This window comes from Giraffa tippelskirchi, chromosome 3 (assembly GCF_054371585.1).
Source record: "Giraffa tippelskirchi isolate mGirTip1 chromosome 3, T2T-mGirTip1v1.2.pri, whole genome shotgun sequence".
Taxonomy (NCBI): Eukaryota; Metazoa; Chordata; class Mammalia; order Artiodactyla; family Giraffidae; genus Giraffa; species Giraffa tippelskirchi.
This window is the reverse complement of record NC_137277.1, coordinates 88,129,299-88,150,935: the sequence shown is the minus strand read 5'-3', so window position 1 is coordinate 88,150,935 and position 21,637 is coordinate 88,129,299. Positions and strand designations below refer to the sequence as shown.

The following is a 21,637-nucleotide window of genomic DNA, read 5'->3' as shown; positions in this document are numbered from 1 at the left end:
GACAGCGGGGTGGAGATGGGTGTGGGTGGACTAGTGGTTACTACCACAGTGCTGGTAAGTTTATTGGTTTGATTAGCAATGACCAAACCTTGATGTCCTTTTCAGGAGGTGCACTCAGTGTACAGGATATTAGCTGGGATTTTGAATATTGGAAACATTGAGTTTGCAGCTATTTCCTCTCAACATCAAACTGATAAAAGTGAGGTGCCCAATGCAGAAGCCTTGGAAAATGGTAATTATTTGATTCCTGTGCATTGTGTTGCCAAAGTACATGTTTCTTCTACTTGGGTAGTTTTTCAAGACTTGAAGATATAATGTGCTGGTCCTTAACTGGCTCTGGGTGTTTTCACTAACCAGTATTTCCCAGAGAATATCTTGTAGAACATCAGCGTTCATTTCATAAGTGGCAAGTACATAGATGTTCTTATGAAAAGTCCATGGCAGGTAACTTTGGGCAGTGATTCTCACCAGTGGCTGCTTTTAAAAATCATCTACAAATTTTTGAAAAAGATATGAGAGGTTGGACCTCACTCTGAATTCAGTGAATCAGCACCTTGAGGGGATAATACATGTGCCTATTTATTTTTGAATTTCCACAAGTAATAATAGTGGCACAAGGAGTAAGATTTCTGAGTTAGAAAAAAAAACTTGTTTAAATAAACATCTCTTGTGTTAAACTGTAGCGCTTAACTATACTAACGTGCTTTGCGATTTTCTGAGAACAGACTATACTCTCCAACAATCGCTCCAACTTATTTGGTCAAAGATCACCTCCTTCCACCTTTTTTTCATCTAACTCATGTAAAGAGCTTTCAAAACAGTTTGGGAGGTACTGCATCAGTCTAGGTGTTTCTTGGGATTCAGGGCCCCACATGTTTATCCTTGGCTCTGAAGTTCTGAAGATACAGCCTGGCACATGGCTGATGTTGAATGAATGCTGGCTAACTCGCTGGCTGGCTGGACAGATGGATGAATGTCTACCTTCTCCAGCATTATCCTCACCCTCTCTTCTAGCTGCCTTGGTTCTCTGCATCAGCCCTGAAGAGCTCCAGGAGGCTCTCACCTCACACTGCGTGGTCACCCGGGGCGAGACCATCATCCGCGCCAACACTGTGGACAGGGCCTCGGACGTCAGAGATGCCATGTCCAAAGCCCTGTATGGGAGGCTTTTCAGCTGGATCGTAAATCGCATCAATACACTTCTGCAGCCAGACAAAAACATATGGCAAGTTCCCCCAATGAGCAGAGACCTTGAGGAGAGCTGTCATTGACCCCAGTGTCTCCTAGAATTTCCAAGAGGAAGCATTTTGTCCTCTCTTGGGTTTTCTTTAATGAAGATCTCAGGGCATCTCTTTTAAAAGATCGTGTATTTACACCTGAGAGGCTCATGATTACAGAGCCACTGCAGTATGGTATTTAAAAGAAAAAGCTTAGCTGGGAGCTGGGCAAACTGGGTTTGCATCCAGACTCTACAGCTTCATCTGTGCACATCCTAAGTCATAGTTTCCTCATCTGTAAAATGAGAATAATATCCTCCTCCTACTGCTGTTTTTAGAATCAACTAAGATGTTTCATAAGAAGTGTTAAAGCACAGAAATCTCATAGTATTGCTACTTCTACAGCTTTATCTGTGCTAAGCATTAGTGTTTTCTAGATTGTGGAGGAACTGACAGTATCAAATTCTAGAGTCTTCTTCCAACTAAGCCTTGCGGGTGAGAAAGTAGAAGAATAAATGAGCAGCAGTTCCAGCCCCTTCAAATAGAGTGGTTCCTCTTTAATCTCTCTATAGATGGAGCTTCTGAGGAAAATTTGAAAGTATTCTGCTGCTTAAAATAAGAGAAATTGGAAGTACTGTTGAAAGACTCAGGAAACCAACTGTTTAACACACAGACTGTTTCTTTCTGAAAGGTGCAGGATGCCGCTTTCCCTGAGTAGCTACATGTGTTGATAAAAATGTAGGCAGGAATATTCTCACTGTCCTGAGACTGCTGTTTCCTTCTCTAAAAGGTTTTATTTTTCTCTCTCATGCAGTACTGCAGACGATGGTATGAATGTGGGGATCCTGGACATTTTTGGATTCGAAAACTTTCAGAGAAATTCATTTGAGCAGCTCTGCATAAACATCGCCAATGAGCAAATTCAATACTATTTCAATCAGCATGTTTTTGCTCTCGAGCAGGTAACAGGGAACTCTGAAGGCACTGGACCTGGTGGGGAACGTGCCTGCAGGCTGCCCAGAGTTTGAAGCAGAAACCTTGTTAGTGAGGTTAACAGGTCAAAGACTCCAAAGAAAAACCACTGATGAGGCAGTCCTGTCAAAATAACTCGACAACCTAAATGTAGTTTGATAAAAAGAGGTCTCGATTTCTGCGGAAAGGTACATTTCTTCCCTTGAGTGAAGCTGGTGACAAGCCAATTATTTAAATGCTGTTTCCAAACTGATTCATATGCATTGCCCAGAATGCTACATTCGCTTCTGCTTTATTTAACTAAAAATATCTGTGATCATGTCCAAAATGATACAAGATGATCCGGAACTCGGGATAAGGTTCTTGGTTTCCTTAACTCCCTCCCTGACCGTATGAATCCCCTGTCTCCTGCATATTGGACCCCACCAGAAGTGGATGGGTATTTTCAGGGAGGAGTAAGATATGTTCTTGGTTTTTTCAAAATGGAAATCTTCCCCCCATGAGTCTAATGGTAAATAAAACAGGATGTAAAGTTAGTGGACCCAAAGTCTGGGGCCCTTATCCTCCACCCCAACCTGAACCCCAACCCCAAGACTCTCCTGTATGAAGAGAGAGTATATAGTTGTAAAAACTAAACATTCTGACCAAACTCCTTGTTTTAATGCAAGAGCAAGGGACACATTAAACTGTTAGGTTAGATAAAGACAAAGTCATGGACTAAAAACACCGGTATTGATTTTATCATGGAAACTGGACAAATCCACAATGCACTCCTCCCCTACCCATCTTGTACAAAACTAGACCTTGTTTCAATCCAGGTTACTTCCACTTGTTTTCCCAGGAAATCTGGAGGTTTTTTTAGTTCAAGATGATTCCTTTGCAGAAGACAGAAATCTGCTTTCCTCCTGGTTTCAACCATACTTGTCACCAGAATAAAAAATTTTCACCTTCCCTTCCTTTCTACATCAGCTTCTCAATTTGAGTTACCGAGTCCATGTCTGAAAGACAGAGAGAGACAGAGAGCCAAGGTTCTCTTGCCAACATTACCACCTGCCATAGGCTCCCTGTAGGTCAGTCTTAAATCCTGAGCTTCAACAGTGCTGGATGCAGAAAAGCCTTGTCCTGCTTACATAAAACACACCCTGTTCAGTGTTGCCAGACAGAGAAAGTGCATGCAGCCTGGTGCTACCTAGGCCAGTGTTGGGCTGGAGTGATTCACGATCCTTTTCCTTCCAGATGGAGTATCAGAACGAGGGCATTGACGCTACACCTGTGGAGTATGAGGACAATCGCCCCCTCTTGGATATGTTCCTTCAGAAACCCCTGGGACTGCTTGCACTTTTGGATGAGGAAAGTCGGTTTCCTCAGGCAACGGACCAGACCCTAGTTGGTAGGTACCTTTTAGAAAAGGCATATGTATGTGCAGAAGAGAACTTAGCTATTTGGCTCATATTATCAAATGGTTTATGGAATCCTTCCTGTGTATTTTGGCTACCTGGTGATTGTGAAAATAGAGATTCTGCTTTTAATAAATTGAAATGTTCAAAACATCCTGATAGGATTTGTGTGTTAAAGCAAACCCGTCACCATCTCTCAAACTCTCCTCACTTTCCTGTTTCTGTAAAGCGAAATACCTTTACCCTATGTCAGTATCATTTTTACACCTTCTGTTCCCCTTATTTTCCATGACCAACACTTGATACCCCTCCTTTTTCATGCCCTTCTCTCGTATCTCCACCTGGACCCCCAGCCATCTTTAGTATGACTTTGTATAGAAGCCCTGCTGATGTTCTGTCTTCCTGGCTCATATTTTATACTGGACATCTCACCTAATATAGTTTTTGTAAAGCCACCTTTTCATTAAATTACCATTATCTGTGGAGTGATGGTAAAACATCTCCTTCTGGCATTTGCAGTCCTCTGTACTTACCCCCATATCTATCCACCTCCTCCTCCTCCTTTGTCAATCTTCAGTGTTGCGTGTGACCCCATCTCTCACACTGTGAGATCCTTGGGCAACAAAGTCCGACCCTTGCATCCCTTTACTGCTTAGCACAGTTCCTCACACAGAGTAGGCCATCCTTGACCACAACAGCAAAACTATCTGGAGAGGGATGGAGAGGAAGTTTCAAGCCTTTTTCCCAGATGGAAAATTGATTTGTGGGAGAGATTCACTTCTAGGAGTTGAGACTGTCACCTTTGAGTGACTTCCTTTTAGCTATAAAATTGTCACAAGTTGTCAAGAGAAATATAAGCCAGGGTTATTTGCCTTCCATGGAGTATCTTCATGGTTCTAGAGCTAATTGGTTGGTTTTCTGGTGTCATCAGTGTTTATTCTTGGAGTTCTCAGAGCAGAACATGATATCATCGAGATCAGCTTGACACAAAAGACAATGTGAAACAGCTAGATGAGAACTTGAATGTAAATGCCCATTATGTGGGGGGTGGGGGATCTTTCTCCATCACTATACATATAAGAATAATATCAGACTACTCTGCAGTTCCTTATTCTGAGTCATCGTGGTTTGAGGAGCATATTTTTGTCTAAAGGACCAAACAGTTCACATTGTAACTTTAAAACATGAAAATCCACACAGATAAATTTGAAGATAATCTTCGATGCAAATACTTCTGGAGGCCCAAAGGAATGGAGCTGTGCTTTGGCATTCAGCACTATGCTGGAAAGGTGAGTTATTAAACCTGAATTTTGACAAGGAACTAGTGTCCACAGTACCCTGTTTGTGGCACTCGTGAAATTGCTTGCAGATTTCTCTCTCCTTTTAATTCTTCTTGAATACCTAATCATAATTCTTAAACCTTCTCAGTGGTATTGCTCATGGAAAGTAGCCCCTGGCAAAAAAGCAATTTCTTGCTGGGGTGGCCCACAGAGCTGCCATCTGCTTCTCACCTGAGGTTTGGCCTAGAAGTGACAGCTCTCCAGAGAGAAAACATGATAGCTTTTGCAGCGTTTAGTGGTGAATGCTCACATTCAAAAGTAATTTGGAAATGTGTAGGTAACTAAGGAGGGTTAATATCACAGTGGGGCTCAATTTTTAGCACTTTGTAGCACAAGCATATGTCTACAGGGCACCAAAAATGTCTAGATAAAAAGGGGAAAAAATTCACTTCATCATCCAGATGTTAAGATTTTTTACAACATTAACTGAAATTTCCACTTTTCATCCATTATTCCTCAGTCTCAATTTCAAGTTCCTGAAGCAGGTTAGTGAGTGATTCAGGAAATCCCCTCCTCTTGTAGCCAACAATTCATTGCTCATGTTACTCTCTAAGGAGCCATGTGAATTATGGCTAATTGGTTCCGGCAGGGTCTGCCGAGGCCCTGGGCCCAGAAAATGGGTAGGAGTTCAATAAAGGCATTTTGGATTATTTTGTTGATTTAAGACTTGTTGAAATTATTTTTCACATTCATATCATGGCATGGAAATTAATTTTGCCTGACTGAATGTTGTATGAAAGGCAATTTAATGTAAGTGAAGAGATTGTTTTTGTCTTCACATAATACATGATGGTATCTATCTTGGATCTTGGCTAGAAATTGCAATCCAGTTTTCCTTCCTAAAAACTTTATTTACCCTAGTGTTGGAGGCTGACTGCATAAGACTTCCACCCTGATCCCCGGTCCCCTTCTTCTCCTCTCTCCTGCCTTCCATTCTTGTCCCCTTCCTTGCACCTCTCTTCCCATCTCTGTCCTTCTACACCTATTTTCTAACTATTATTCTTCTTCCCTCTTGTCCTTTCTTGATTTTAAAAGGAAAAAAAAAGGATCCTTTTCCTTCTGGGCTGTGTCCTTTCTTGAATTCATTTCTTTGGAGCATTCCTTAAAAAGTCTCTGATCTAGATGTCCTCTGCCCTGAGAACCAAGAATGCTCAGAACCCCTGAGCCACCACTCAGGTGCCACAAGTACCTTGGGAAGTAGTGAGGATGAAGTGTGTATGAGCATGGAGCCAAACTGCCCGGGCTGGGATGCCTGCCCACCCTGGTGACGTGTGTGACTGTGGCCACATGATTCAGCCTCTCTCTAAGCCTCTGTTTGCCCACAGTAAAATGGAGGCAACAGCAGTGTTAACCTCATCAGATGGATGCTTCTCATATTGTGAGTGCCCAATATAATTATTCTGAAGTGATGTATCTTTGATAGGACTCTCTTCGTCAAAGAACAGTTGAACAAGGAGTTAGGATAAACTGGCCTCTCAAAAGTTTCAATTCTCCCCCTTATCTGGTGGCCTGGGTTTAAAAGCACGGCTATGTAAAGATGAATTCTATACAGAGATTGATTAATGACTGACCTCAGGCAATGCCAGTGTTGCCTGGCAACACTGTGATGGGGATGGTATTGGCTCACTTGTGATTTGCTCTTTACATTGCAGGTATTATATGATGCTTCTGGGGTTCTTGAGAAAAACAGAGACACTCTCCCTGCTGATGTGGTGGTCATACTGAGGGCATCGGAAAACCAGCTTCTCCAGCAACTCTTCTCAATCCCTTTGACTAAAACAGGTACTGGAGGGACTTCCCTGGTGGTCCAGTGGTTGGGACTCCATGATTCCACTGGTCAGGGAACTAAGATCCTTCATGCGATGTGGCACGACCACAAAGAATAAATTTAAAAATTTAAAAAGACAACAATCAACAACAACAACAAACTGGGTACTTGTAACGTCTCTGACAGCCCTAGGCCTGCCTCATGCTTCTACAAGCCCTGCTGGGGTTTTCCAGTTCATGTCTAAATACCACCAGAGCTGTGCTCCTAACATTTTGAAATTTGAGCAGGGATAAAAGTCTATTCATCTAAGTTCAAGAAAAAGGAAGTGATTATTTCTTTTGCATCTAATTGTACAGCATCAGCCTATATGTACATGTGTGTACACACACACACACTTTCCATAACATCAGCTTTTAGACTTCTCATTTTCTCTGCCTGATTCCTTTCATTCTTCCATTTATAGAAGCGTATGTTGGGACTTCCCTGGTGGTGCAGTGGTTAGGACTCAATGCTTCTACTGCAGCTGGCACGGGTTTGATCCCTGGTTAGGGAACTATAATCCTGCAAGCCACATTGTGTGGCCAGTAAAAAAAATAAATAAATAAAAATAAAAACATGTATTATTATGTGCTCAGTCACTCAGTCATGTCCGACTCTTTGTGACCCCATGGACTGTAGCCCTCTAGGCTCCTTTGTCCGTGGAATTCTCCAGGCAAGAATATTGGAGCGGGTTGTCATGCCCTCCTCCAGGGGCTCTTCCTGACACAGGAATCGAACCTATGTCTCTTATGTCTCCTGCATTGGCAGGCAGATTCTTTACAACTAGCGCTACCAGGGAAGCCCGTAGTTTGTATTATCATAAGTAAGTAAGTAAGTGTTAGTCACTCAGTCGTGCCTGACTCTTTGTGACCGCATGGACTGCAGCCCTCCAGGCTCCTCTGTCCATGAGATTTTCCAGGCAAGGATATTGGAGTGGGTTGCCATTTTCTTCTCCAGGGCATCTTCCCAACCCAGGGATCGAACCCAGGTCTCCTGCACTGCAGACAGATTCTTTACCGACTGAGCTACAAGGGAAGCCCATAGTTCATGCTAAATGCTTTAGGATGGTCTTGGTTTACCTAGAATTATTGAGAAGATTATTTCTATTTATGTATGATTTCAAGTAATGGGACTGGGACCAATCAGAGTCATCCAGCCAGGCAGTCCTCAAAAGTCACCTGGTCCAACTTCCCTCTTAGTCATCGACTAAGCCCACCACTGTTTCTAACCAACTTGGAACAGATGTGTCACTGGCCTATATTCACAGCCTTTGTCTCCGTAGTCAACTTCTGTGTAGTTGTTAAGTTGGTCCTCATGCAGGATTAGGAGGGCCAAAAGATGGAACATCCTAGTCTTTGCTGTTTCACCAAATGGATTCTAATTGGGTCAAGTGCCTTTGATTTATCTGGGATTCTTCTGCTGTTCACTGCGCAACAGACTTGAGCTCCTATAGCTCTCCTCTCAAGGGCCTTATGTTTTTGAGGCTATGTCTGGAAACAGCTACTTTTAAAAAAGGAGGCAGAGAAACCTCTTTATCATTGTTCATAATTTCTTTTTCTTTTCATGTCCCTTGTCTGATCATTGGCAGTGTGTCTAGCTTGGAGTCTATGCAAGCTAAAAGAGAGTGGTTGCCAGGTCTAAATTTTAGCAACGTGCACAGGAATGAAAAGCTTACTTAAGAAAAAAGTCACAGTCTACAATCTTTGCTTCATCTTTACTTTGAAACCAACTTTTTAACTTTTTTCAAACACACTCCCTTAAGAATAGTAGAGTGCTCCTCCAAAGGCTGCCCTCCAGCTTCTTATCCAGACCTCCCTTGGGCACAGCCAGGATTTGGTTTTATTATCAACTTCTGGGAGAGTGGGCAGCTGTGGGCAGAGCTGGGGCTCCCTCACCAGAGACTCAGGTGTATACTCACTAGGTGACTCTGTGCAGAGTCAAAGAGGCAGCCATTTTTAATAGGAGGTATCCTCTTTGAAATAAAATATATCCAAGTGACTTGTTATCTAGCATTTATACCCTCCTGTAAATAAGAGTAATGACTTGTCAAATCCATTGACAATTTTGGAATTTCTCATTTTTCAATCTTTGGCAAAATAAAAACAAGTTCAAGTCTTGGCCACTGGGTGGCGCTGTGCAAGAAGTCATGCTCTGCAGCAGCCACTGTTGCCCATGATCGCCTTAAAAGCTGGGGAGGAACAAAAACAGATACCCTCTGCTTCTTATTTTTGCTTTTCTCTGAAAGAACTTTCCTCCTGTCTTATAACACCTTCTGAATCTTGCCTTGAAACTGCACCCTACACCACCTGGAGGAAACAAAAGTGAGAACTGAGACGAGAACAAACATGTTTTCCTGACAAGCTTCCTTGGATTCTTGAGTTGTCTATTATGCATAATAATTTCTTTTGAAAGTCTTAGCTTTTCTTTTCTCCACATTTTGAGTATAATTATGAAAACTTTAGTAAGCACAATTCTGTTTTCTTTTTTCTGAAATTATTCATGGAAAAAATACCTTCAATCAACAAACATTCATTGAAGAGTTGCTAATAAATAAGGCGCTGTATAGGCAGTAAATTGGAATATAAAGATAATGTGGCTTTGCCCTAAAAGCAACTGGAACTTTCTTTTACCTTCACTTTCTACCTGGAATTGAGCACTAATTTATCTCATTATGACAATATTTGCCTTCAAACCTCAGTTTTAAAGAGATTGTGTATCCTCTGTTGAAGGTCTGAACATTTAGCTTCTAAAGTTTAAAAGTTCCACATTCTCTATTTTTTGGTTTTACTATATTACACCCCTTGAAAGTGGAAAAACCTTATTGGACAGAAAAGGTTGTATTGTGTTTGCTGAAAATGCAAATGCTTATTTCCAGCACATACCCTTTAGGAAGGGCGGTGTGCCTATCCATCTCAGCATTGGGGCTGGAAGCGAGATCCCACACATCCTAGCATTTTGCAAGAGAATATGTATGTGTTAGTCGTTCAGTCGTGTCCAACTCTTTGAACCCCATGGACTGTAGCCCACCAGGCTCCTCTATTCATGGAATTCTCCAGGCAGAAATACTAGAGTGGGTTGCTATTCCCTTCTCCAGAGGATCTTCCCAACCTAGGAATCAAACCTGGGTCCCTCACATTGTAGGCAGATTCTTTACTGATGGAGCTACCAGGGAGCTTCTCTTGCAAGAAAATATGCTAATATTTTCAGTGCGTGAGAAACTGTTTTGGTCATTTTAATTTTTATTTATCCTGCTTCAAACGCTTAAAGGGGGCATTAGTTCAATGAACATAGATATTATGGGCAATTACTTTACAAATTTCTTTTAGGGGATGAACTACAGAGAGGAAGGAGAAAGGTCAAAGACTGGAAGCCTTGAAGGCTATTAACCCCAAACTTTAAAAAGAGGTCCAGTGTTTGGCTTCTCAGTTTCAAGAAGAGACTTCCAAGGGGAGTTGGGCAATACTCTGGTTCCTGGTCTTGGTGGTAACTACATGGATATTGGCTTTACAATATTCATTATGCTGTATATTTATATTTTGGACACTTTTTTACCCATAAACTCTATTTCGTAATAATACTTTTTCCCCCCAAAGGATAGAGATGGTATCTTAAAATGCCTCCTCTCCAGGACTGCTGGGCGGGTGACAATCCCTTCATTAGTGCATTTCAAACAGAAGTATCAGCACTTGGTTTAATCTCTTATCAGGGTTAAGAGGATTAACCTCTGGGTGTGTTTGTGTAAAACTATAATATAAAATCAGAGAGAGTACTCCCATTGGCATTTTCCTTTCTCCTGTACCCACCTTCTTGTTCACTGAAAAGGTTATAAAACATGGAGCATGAGATCATGAGGTTCAGGGTCCCCAGCTTCTCCCAGGTTGCTGCAGCGCCCTTCCCAGCAGCTGTTTCTGTGGGCACCCAGCTGTGCCTCGTGGTGGAATCACCTCTGCCTGATGGGTGCCTTCTTGTTCTGAGATGCCCAGTGACCATCAGATAAACAGGCAGCTGTAGTCAGTAAGGATCCTGTCTCTTCACCTCTTTGCTTTGGCAACCACTCTTTGGCCACTTCAGACGTGATAAAATTTTCTTTGTAATCCTTCCTGTTGATAAGAAATTCTCTGAAGACTATATGTGAAAATTTGTTGTGGCAGCAACACTGCTTTCCAACCCTTCAGCTAGGACTTTTCAAACTAATGATCCAGGTAGAAAAACATTAAAAGGAAAGATGTTATAACATGGTTTCATGGCCTATTTTCCTGTTTGGGGAATATTCCACTTGCTACAAGTAAACTAGAGAAAAGTTTAAAAGGCTCAGGGGAGGAAAGAGAAGAGGAGGTTTCAAAAAGAACTTGAAAAATCCATTTCTGCCTTTAAATCATGAATTTTGACTTACAAATGGGAGTTTGGGGTTTTAAAAGAATTAGGAACTTGGGAGAAGCTAGGAAAAAAAAAACTAGAGTGTAACTGGGGAGTTATTCTCTGAGCCTCAGAGTCTGGTTTTGCTTCAAAATCTGGAACTGAGTTTTGTTTCTATTGCTGCCTTCTCTCTGAGGATTCTGAGGTTTCCTCTCTTGGAATTTGCAAGTAAAAATCAATGATAAATTCTATCTTGACTTCATTGGCTCCCCTTATAATTTGGAGGGGGGACAAGATGAGCCCCCACATTGTATCTGCAAAGCTCTGTAATACCCTCCTGAAATCCTTGCTGTGAATTGCCTGATCCTGATTCTGTAACTCCCCAAATTAACAGCATTAAGCTCTTAAGAGGATGCCTTTTTGTAACCATCTCTCAGAGTTTTCATTTTCCACTTCTGGCTCTTTCTCCATTCTGGCAGTTCAGCGTATGAGTCTGGCAAGATGAGCTGACTCTAAGTGACAAAGTTCCAAGTCACAGACATGGACAGTGCTTGGCTCTTCCTGAAGTGGAGGAAGGCATGAATAAGCCAACCCTGTTAGGGAGCCCTGGTGACTCATTTCCTGCTTGTACAGAGACCTGCCTTTTTCTTCTAATTTGGGAGTGCATTTCAGTCAACTGATAATATATATATTTATCATCTTTCTATTCATAGATATGGTGCTATGCATAGGTGCTTTTTAGAAGGAATAAAAGAAAATCCCAGCCAGAATACACTGACAGAGAAAGAGTGCCAAATCCTAAAATGTATAAAGGATGCACAACATCCCGTATGCATCAATAAATGGGGGGCATATAAGCGCTGTATCTATACAGGTAAAAATAGAAGGAAAAGTCATGGAAATATCATGAGTCAGAGTGGGGAAAGAGTTCTCTTAACTAAGAAAGGCTTCTTGGAAGAGATTCCCCCCCCCCAATAGACTAGAGAAAATTGAACAGTCTGGTGTAATGAGGCATTCTGCACCGGGGTGTACAGCCCTGGAAATGAGAGGGAGGTTGCAGGGGGGTGAATAAGTGAACAGGACAAAGAGGAAAGGACTCAGGGCAGAGAGGTAGAAGTGAAGTGAAGTGAAAGTTGCTCAGTTGTGTCCAGGCCAGAACACTGGAGTGGGTAGCCGTTCCCTTCTCCAGGGGATCTTCCCAACCCTGGAATTGAACCTAGGTCTCCCACATTGCAGGTGAATTCTTCACCAGATGAGCCAACAGGGAAGGGGAAACAAATGGAAAAACAATAGTGGGCTCCTGATGTTGATCCAAAATGCTCGGGGTGGGGGGCAAGGTGGGCTCCTGCAAGGACAGCTTTAGGGTAAGAAAGGAAAACTTAAATAGGGTGTTAAAGACTAATTAGAGAGAACCAGGGTGCCCCAAGGAGTCTATGTGGAGCTCTGTGTGAATAGATGCTCAATAAATACTTTCACATTTTATGTTTAGATCTAGCATGAATTATATTTTATATAAGGTGTGAGATAGAGCTTCGTTTTATTTTTTATAAGTATGTCTAGTTATTCCAAAACCATTTATTGAAATGACTGTCTTCTCCACTGATTGCTTTTACATTTGTCAAAAACCAATTGGTTATATGTGTGTGGGTCTGTTCTCATTGGTCTGTGTGTCTAACTCATGGATACCACAATGTCTTCACTCATAGCTATATAGTAAATCTTAGGAGCACATAGTGTGATTGCCTCAGATTTATTCTTCTTTTTTTAAAATTTTTTGGCTGTTCCAGTTTGTTTGTCTTTACATGTAAACTTTAAAAACAGCTTATCTATATCTATAGAAAGGCCTACTGGGATTCTGATTGCCATTGCATGAGATCTATGGGTCAATTCAGGAAGAATTTTTATGTTTACTACATTGAGTCTTTCAATCTATGAACACACCATGTCTGTTTATTTGGATTTTCTTTGATTTCTTTAATTAGCATTTTGTTTTCACATACAGATCTTGTACATGTTTTGTTAGATTTATGTCTAAGTATTTCAGTTTTTGGAACTAGTATTGTTCTATTTCTACCATAGATTTTTGTGGATTGACCTTGTCTTAAATGACCTTGTTAAACTCACTTGTTAGTTCTAGGAGTTTTGTTTGATTTTGTTTTTGTAGATTTCTTGGGGTTTTCTACATAGACAGTCATGTTATCTGTTAATGAGAACCCTTTTTTATTTTTCTTTCCAATCTTACACCATTCATTTCTTTTTCTTGCCTTATTTGACTGGCTATGACTTTCAGTATATAGCTGGATAGAAGTGATGAGAGGAAACATCTTGCTTTGTTCCGGATCTTGGGGATAAAGCATCCAATCTTTCACCATTAAGTATGGTGTCAGCTGTAGTTATTATGTAGGTGCCCTTTCACTTGCTATGCCCTCTATGTGGAATATTTTCCCCCAAGACATACTCATGGCTGCTGTTTCACTTTCTTCAAGTCTTTTCTCAAAATCTACTTTTCCTGGCTACCTTGGTAAAAATTTCAACCTACTGAATACTTATAAATCCATTTCCTGTTTTATCTTTTTCCTTAGCACTTATCACTACCTAACTTACTATATATAATTTACTTGTTTATTGTCTGTCTTCCTCCAGTATAATGTAAGTTTCCATATAGCAGGAATTTTGTCTGATTTGTCCATTGCTGTCTCCTCAAAGTTTTAGTAATACCTAGTATATGGTAGTCACTCTCTATGTATTTGCTGGGTAAATGAATGGATGGTTGAACCAAATCTACCCATCTACCTCCATCTGTTCCCATTTTGTTTTCCTGCTAATCTAAATGAGTGAACCATCCTTACTCTCATTACAAGTGACTCTCTGCTTGCCTCTTCATTCCTTTCCTCACCTTCACAAGGGCTTTCATCCCGCAATTATTCCTCCTCTCTTCTGCATCAGCTATTTATTCCTCTTAATGTGGTCATCCTCATCAACATAGTATCTTCTATCTTTTTGACTGCTTGTTATGGGTTGAATTGTGTCTCCCTCCCAAAAAATATGTATGTTGAAATCCAAACTCCTAGTTCATCAGGATGTGACTGTGTTTGGAAATAGGGCCCTTGCAGAAGCAATCGAGGTAAAATGGAGTCACCAAGATGGGCCCTACACCAGTATGACTGGTGTCCTTATTAAAAAGGAAAATTTGGACAGAGTCACACAGAGAATGTCAGGTGAAGATGAAGTCGGAGAGCAAGGTGGTGCCTCTACAGCCCCTCTCAGCTAAATCTCCTAACCAGACTCTGTTTCTGCTCATTCCTCACACAGCCTGACAGCTAAACGGCCGTCTTTCTAAGAATAGAAATTTGATCATGTCACTGCCCTGCTTAAAGCCTCCCATGGCTCCTCATCACACCTAAAATAAAATCCAGACTCCTTTCTTTATCTGAAACTCTTAACATAATTTCCCCATATTCTTGAACTCTTCCCCTCCCTCTCTGCCTTCATTCTGTTCCTCAGACAGTCCAAGCCTTTTCCTGACTCAGCGCCAGCTGCTCACTCTGCCCGGGACATTCTTTGCCCAGATCTTTACAGGTCTATCCTTGTGATGTCACTACCAAAGAGAGGCCTTCTCTGTCTACCCGATGGATGATAGCCCCCTGCTTCCCCACTCACTCTGTCATGTCACCCCGTTTAACTGTCTCCATCAGAAGCTGACATGATTCTGTCTGTCTCTCTTCTACGACCTGCCCCCTACCCTCCTTTCCTAATGCATAGTGAGTCCTAGTAAATATTTGTCAAATAACTCACTAACTCCTGCACGGTAGAAAATCTAAAGGTAAAATCCAATTCTTGACTTCTAATCTGTGTTGGTTTCCTAGGGCCGATATAATGAGGCACCACAGACAAAAAGTGACTTAAAGTTACAGTCTCACAATTATGGAGGGTAGAAGTTCACGATCAAGATGTGTGCAGGTTTGGTTTCTTCTGAGACCTCTCTCTTTGGCTTGTAGTTTGCTGCCCTCTCAGGGTTCTCACATGATCACACCTTGGTCTGTGTGTACATCGTCTGTGTCCTCTTCTTAGAAGGATGCCAGTCATATTGGATTGAGCCCCACCTGTATGACTTCATTTGCCCTGAATCACCTTTTAAAGGTTCTATGTCCAAAGGTGGTCACCTTCTGAGGGACGAAGCGTTAGGACTTGAACGTATGAATTCAGTTGCGGGCTGGGGGCGGCTACAATTTAGCCCATAGCGGATCACTAATTGTTGCAGGAGCTGTTCCATATGAGCCCCCTTTCCAGGGGGCATGTGAGGCCACCACAGTTTCCTACAAAGCCCAGGGACTATTGTGTTTAACCAGAGAGAGTTTACAGCCTCACCCAATCAGAGAAAGAGAGCTCTGCCCTCTCTTCCTTTCCTTCCTCCCTCCTCCCGCACCAGAGCAGCCAGTCCAGAGCAGAGGTGTGGGAGACAGGCCTCCTTCAAGTCCTGGAGGTATCTATCCAGCCTGGAGGGAAAGGGGCAGTGGGGAAAAAAGCTTTGACTTGGGATGATATTAAAGGTTAAAAACAAATAAGAAAGAATCTTCAAATCCAAAAGTAATCTCTAATAACAGAAAATCTGTGAAGTGGGGCTAAAATATAGTTAAGGGAGCTGCCATCCTCAAAGAAAGGAGAGGTAACAGCATGGATGGGGAAGTAACAGGAAAAAGTGGAGCTGTTTCTTATTTATCCCCAATAAACTGAAACCCCTGGGTGTAAGTTTCATGAGGATAGGATTTTGTCCATTCAGTAGGCTCCTCTTTCTAGCTCCTGGAGAGGCGCCGGGCACATAGAAGATGCTCAGGAGAGTCTGTCTGTTCAGGCAGGGAGTGCACTTTGAGAACAGATTTCCCTCATGGTCTTGAGAGCACTTGAAACACATCAGAAATGTGTGTGAGTCGTCCTGATTTATGGTGCTGACAGGGAGCCCACCAGCGTGAGAGATTTGTTTTAACAAGTTGTGAAATTCAGAGCTCCATCTAGAGCTCTGGATTTGGAATCTGGACAGACAAGTGTGATGCCCCGTTAGGACTCAGGTTCTAGAGAAGTACAGAGAGACTTGTAGTTACATCCAGCATCTGAGATTGATTGCCAGCCCCCTTCCTCATGTGGAGTGGGCAGGGTGGGACTTTCCCAGAAGCAAGCAGCACACTCATGCTTAAAGCACAGACTGTACTTGGCTGGGAAGCACGAGATTCACGTTTTCTCTTAGAAACCTCGCTGCCCTGGGGACTCTGGGTGCGTGTGAAGTCACACTCCCATCTATTGCTGCCGCAGTCGGCTGGAGAACAGAAGGCCTCTGCTGTCAGGTTCCATGAGGAACAGTGTCCCCTGCTGCCCTTTACAGAGGGTCCTGGCAGCAGCTGAACCATCACAGGAGAGACTTCACACCTTCCTACATCTCCCTTTGTTAATGGTTTTCAGCTCTTGTCTAGAAGAATCACTGGTTGTCTTTGTTAGACATTTTGAGGACAAAATGGGTGTGTGATATGGTTGTGGGAGGAAGAGAGCATCTCTTGAAATTCTTTTGTTTTTCTTTTCCCTGAATGCCTTCAGGTTTTGAGTTGTATTCTCCAAGTACTGTTTTTGTTCTTGCTTGTTTGTTCGTTTGCCTTTTGTTCACATGTAAGCAGCTTAAAATTTTCTTTCCTTTTAAAACGTCTACCTGCAGTTTGTTCTACCCCATCAGCTGTGATGGAGTAACAAGCCATGGATTTTAAGTCAGGAGACCACCTGAGCTCCACCTGAGTTGGTACTTTGCATCCAGTGGGTTTAATCCAGTTCTCTGAACAAGCTTCCCATCTGCAAAGTGAGAGTTTTGCACGTGAAGAACCCCTCAATTAGAAGGAAGCTTAAGATCAAACAGACCAACCTCTAGTGACTCCTAGGCCAGCTTTTGTCTGCAGTTACTGTGGTTTGACTTCCCTGGTGGCTCAGATGGTAAACAGTCTGCCTACAGTGTGGGAGACCCGGGTTCAATCCCTGGGTTGGGAAGATCTCCTGGAGAAGGAAATGGCAACCCACTCCAGTGTTCTTGCCTGGAAAATCCCATGGACGGAGGAGCCTGGTAGGCTACAGTCCATGGAGTCGCAAAGAGTCAGACATGACTGAGTGACTTCACTTTTTTTTCACTGTGGTTTCAAAGCTCTCATTGGGCTCTCTTCTGTTCTTTGGTCTATTGCACCATGCTGTCTAGTGGGAAAGAAAATGTTACATTAGCCACATTTTAAAAAGTAAAAAGAAACATGCCTTAGTCCATTTGGGCTGCTATAACAAAATATTACAGACTGGGTGGCTAGTAAGCAACAGAAATTTATTTCTCACAGTTCCAGAGGATGAGAGGTCTAAGATCAAGGCACCGACAGATTTTATGGTTGATGAGGGACCATGTCCTGGTTCATTGTTGGCTGTCTTCTTTCTGTGTCTTCAGATGGCTGAAGGGGTGAGGGAACTCTCTAGGGCTTCTTTTATAAGGAAACAGATCTTATTGATGAGGGCTCTGCTTTTGTGAATCACCTAATTAACTCCCAAAGGTCCTACCGCCAAATATCATCACATTAGAGGCCCGGATTTAGTGTATGAATCTGTGTATGTAGGGGATGGGAGACACAAACATTTAGTCTACAAAACAAACAACGTTAATTTTACTAATATATCTTTACTCATCATATCAAAATATTATCATTCAACATTGTAATCAATATAAAATTATTGAGATAGCTTACTTTTTTTTGTTTTACTAAGTCTTTGAAATCTGGTGTGTATTTCTTACTTATGGTGCATCTCATTTCGGACGAGCCGCACAGTTCATGTGTTGTGCAGCCACTACATTGAATAACGTGGCTTCAGAGAATTGCTGCCCTGGCCACAGATGTGCCTCATTTCTGCCCTCAAAGAGAATTGAAGAAATGCCAAAGAGCCCTTCTTGCTGGTCCTTCCAAAGAAAATAAATACTTCTTTCTTCATAAAGTAATATTTTATTAAATTCATACTTCAGCCTGTTTCCCAGTGTGTGAGAAAAGTCATTGTTATGGATTTGCAGAGCTCCAGCACAAGCTTGTTAAAAGTTCCCGTGGCTCTCTTTGCAGAGATAGAAAGGTCCCATATTAGCATCAAGAGCAATGTTTTCCGACATGTGTTTCATAAAACTTAGGCTTGTGAGATGTGATGAGGTATGATGTGAAGAAGAGATCTCCATGGTAAAAAGTGTGGGGAATACTAAGTATGAAATTCCAATAAGTGTCTTTACTGCAGAAATACCGAGAGATGGCTCCCATGTATAGATCTTCCGAAACCAGTAAGATGCTTCAAAAAGCATCTTGAGGATCAAGAGTCAAGTGGGACTCAATGAGGCAATGCTGTTCAGAAAATTTTCCTCCTGAGTCTTTCTTTTCCAGGGCAATCTTCCAGTGTGGCTCTTAAATCCATTTCCAAAAGTTCCTCATACTTTCCTAGCTCTAGGGACCCTGTTCCTACTATGTCCTTGAAAAACAAAAACTAAAATAACCTTCACTAATGAGTTATAATATAACGGCTCTAATATTGGGAAAGTATCTGTTGTGAATCAGATCCACTATCTTTCCTCAGTACATTTTAATGTAATACTTCTCTCATAGCTCTTACATGTGACAGTGAATGCACATTTTATTTTTAAGTGGCAGTACAATTTAGGGCCATTTTATTTCTTTAATGATCTTGGGAAGTACAGCAAATATGGCAGCTTTGATTTTTCAAGTGGTCAAAAATGCAAGAAAAACAAATTCTGCTTCTCTCACCAGCGTTCCTTCTTATTCATAGAGAAGAAATATGTTCCCGTTTAAGATGAAAGGTTCTTTGCATTTATTTCATAGCTCATATTGAGGAAAAGTCTCAAGGCCATTTATATTTTATTAATTCATCCCACCACAAAATCTCTTTATAATGGGGCTTTCAGGTCATCTTCCCTCACCCCTCAACTTACTAGACGATAACTTGAGGCACTCCAAATCAAGTGAATTAGAAACAAAGCCATCATAATTTTAATCTCTCTGCTTAGAAATGGATCACAACTTAACGCTTTTTCCCCAGGAATTTGGGTCATGTTAATAAAAACTGTATTTTTCTCTTTAGAACACAAGACCAGCTTCTAACAGTCTGGTCCATATGTTAGAAGCATATAAAAGTTAATCATTTTGCTCTGGTGCCAGCATGTTGTGTGCGAAGAGAAGCTGTAAACCACAGCTGTGTGGAGTAACAATTGTGAACTTTACTGGCTTGCACATGTGAGATGTCAGTAAACTAAGTAAAATGTCACTTAACTTTACTGGAGAGTTGGAAGTGGGAGAGGAACATTTAGTAGAGTGGTTCCATTCTTTACATTTCATAAGGATAGTTCAAGTTACATAAAACCCAGATCAACTATTTTCCAGATGTTTAGGTTTGGCTTAGTCACAAGGATAATGATTACTGGGTAATCAATGGGAACTGTGTGCAGTTGACCTGGTTTGGTGTGTAAATGACTAAAAAATTCAGACATCATCTAAAATCAATTGGGCTCAATCAGTTTGGCCAGGTAGCAGTCCCCTCAATTACTCAGTGGTCTTCCTTGAATATGACCAGAAACCCTGAAATAACCACAAAATCTATAATTAGGCCATCTTAGTTGATGGGCTCTCTCAGCATCACTGCTCCATGCTTTGCATGGCTGATATCTGACCTTTGGCCACAGGCTTGTATACTCTTTGCCACCATTTTCTTTCTTAGTGAACTGGGGACATGGCTCACAATGTTGTATTAAATAATTCATTCTACACATTTACCATAGTGTCTACTACATTGTAAGCATTTAATAAACGTTAGTAGTATTTTCCCAGGTGGTGCTAGTAGTAAAGAACCCACCTGCCAATACAGGAGATGTAAGAGATGTGGTTTCTATCCCTGGGTTGGAAAGATCCCCTGGAGGAGGGCACAGCAACCCACTCCAGTATTCTTGCCTGGAGAATCCCATGGACAGAAGAGCCTAGCAGGTTACAGTCTATAGGATCACAAAGAGTTAGACATGACTGAAGCGATTTAGCATTCATGCAATAAATGTTAGTATTTAAATATTATTAACTCTTTTCTGATCCAGAGCAGAGAGGCAATATAGAGCAAAATAAGTGGATTTCTACATATATTTCCTTATCTCTGATGGATTTTTTTAAAAGACAGTAAATAAAATTATATAGTACTATGAGTTCTCCTTCCTTCTTCCTTCTTTCCTTCCTTCCTTCCTTTTTCTCTTTCTTTCTGTTGAGTGTTTGTGATATCTCTGTTTTGAAAATAGTATCCTAAGAATATAAACAGGAAATAATAAAATAAACCCTCAAATCTTACATCCTCAGTTTATTTTCTTTGTTAGTCATTCAACCTAACATTTAATAAGGTTCTAGGCAATAGAAAATTGTATAGTCTATAAAACTCTGATTATCCAAAACCTCTAGTTAATAACATTTTGTAAGTCTCAAAATATATGCTGAAGAGATGATCACTGAGTCAAGTGATACAGCTTAAACTAAAACTCTTGGCCAAGTAGGGCTTCTAGGGGTTCTATGTGGCTCTAATCAAATCCCCTGTACCAGCAACATCTGCATCTCCACTCACCACTGAAACTCTATTCACTATAAATTTAACAGAAACACTTTATTCCCAAAACTCAATAAATGTTCATCCAGTCTTCTGGATGATGAAATCCAGATATTAAAAAGGTGAGTAACTCATTCAAGCCTTCCTAACAAGTAAGTGACAGAGCTGAGAAAAATCCCAGGTTGTTCAACCCTAGCACTCATGGTCTTAACCACTTCACCTCTGCAATCTGGGTCTCCAATAGCTTGAGCAAAGATTCTGAAATATGAAGGGAGTGTGGCATGGCAAGAGACCAGCATAAAGTTCAGGGTACGTGGAGGGAAATGAGGTGAGCTGGGGCCTACTCCTAAAAGGGCATTGGATGTCATGTTAAATAAATGTAATGCCACACATATTCACTCATTCATTCACATATATTAACTGAGTGTCTACTACGTGCTAGGTAAATTGTGCTAAGTACCAGGTCTAGAGTAGTAAACAGAATGGACTTAGTGCCTGCCCTAATGGAGCTTTGACTCCCATGAGGAGTCACAGACAATATTTTAATTAGATTCATGGGTAGCTTTCAATGTCACATCAAGGAACATCTTTGGCTTTGATGAGACATTTTCTGCTCATTTATGGTGCTCTACTAACTGTGTAAAATGGTTCACAGTCAATTGCTATTTCTTTGGAATAATGAGTGTTTCTTTTTGGATGACTGAAAGAAGAATCTGTGATACTGAAGTTTGCCAAGTGGTGGTAGATATGATCCACCTATAAGGCAAGGGTAGGAATCATTTGAAGTGTAGTTCCAGTGAATTATACCATCTTCAACACACTTTTTTTTAGCACCTACTATTTATAGAGTGGGCTTCCCTGGTGGCTCAGACAGTAAAGAATCTGCCTGCAATGTGGGAGACCTCAGTTTGATCC

The 21,637-nt window shown here is 41.4% G+C and overlaps 1 protein-coding gene across 20 annotated transcripts in view; it reads left to right on the top strand.

Moving 5' to 3' along the window:
- Positions 1 to 21,637, top strand: part of MYO3B (myosin IIIB) — a 442,575-nt gene that overhangs the window by 173,090 nt on the left and 247,848 nt on the right. For all 20 annotated transcript variants that reach the window (XR_014079013.1, XR_014079014.1, XM_081577876.1 and 17 more), the window contains 6 exons: positions 106 to 232; positions 1,015 to 1,225; positions 2,032 to 2,179; positions 3,426 to 3,579; positions 4,787 to 4,875; positions 6,579 to 6,708. Coding sequence is in view for 18 of the 20 variants with exons in the window: in XM_081577876.1 (XP_081434002.1) it covers positions 106 to 232; positions 1,015 to 1,225; positions 2,032 to 2,179; positions 3,426 to 3,579; positions 4,787 to 4,875; positions 6,579 to 6,708 (859 nt within the window). In the remaining 2 variants the exon portion in view is untranslated. The remainder of the gene's footprint in view (positions 1 to 105; positions 233 to 1,014; positions 1,226 to 2,031; positions 2,180 to 3,425; positions 3,580 to 4,786; positions 4,876 to 6,578; positions 6,709 to 21,637) is intronic.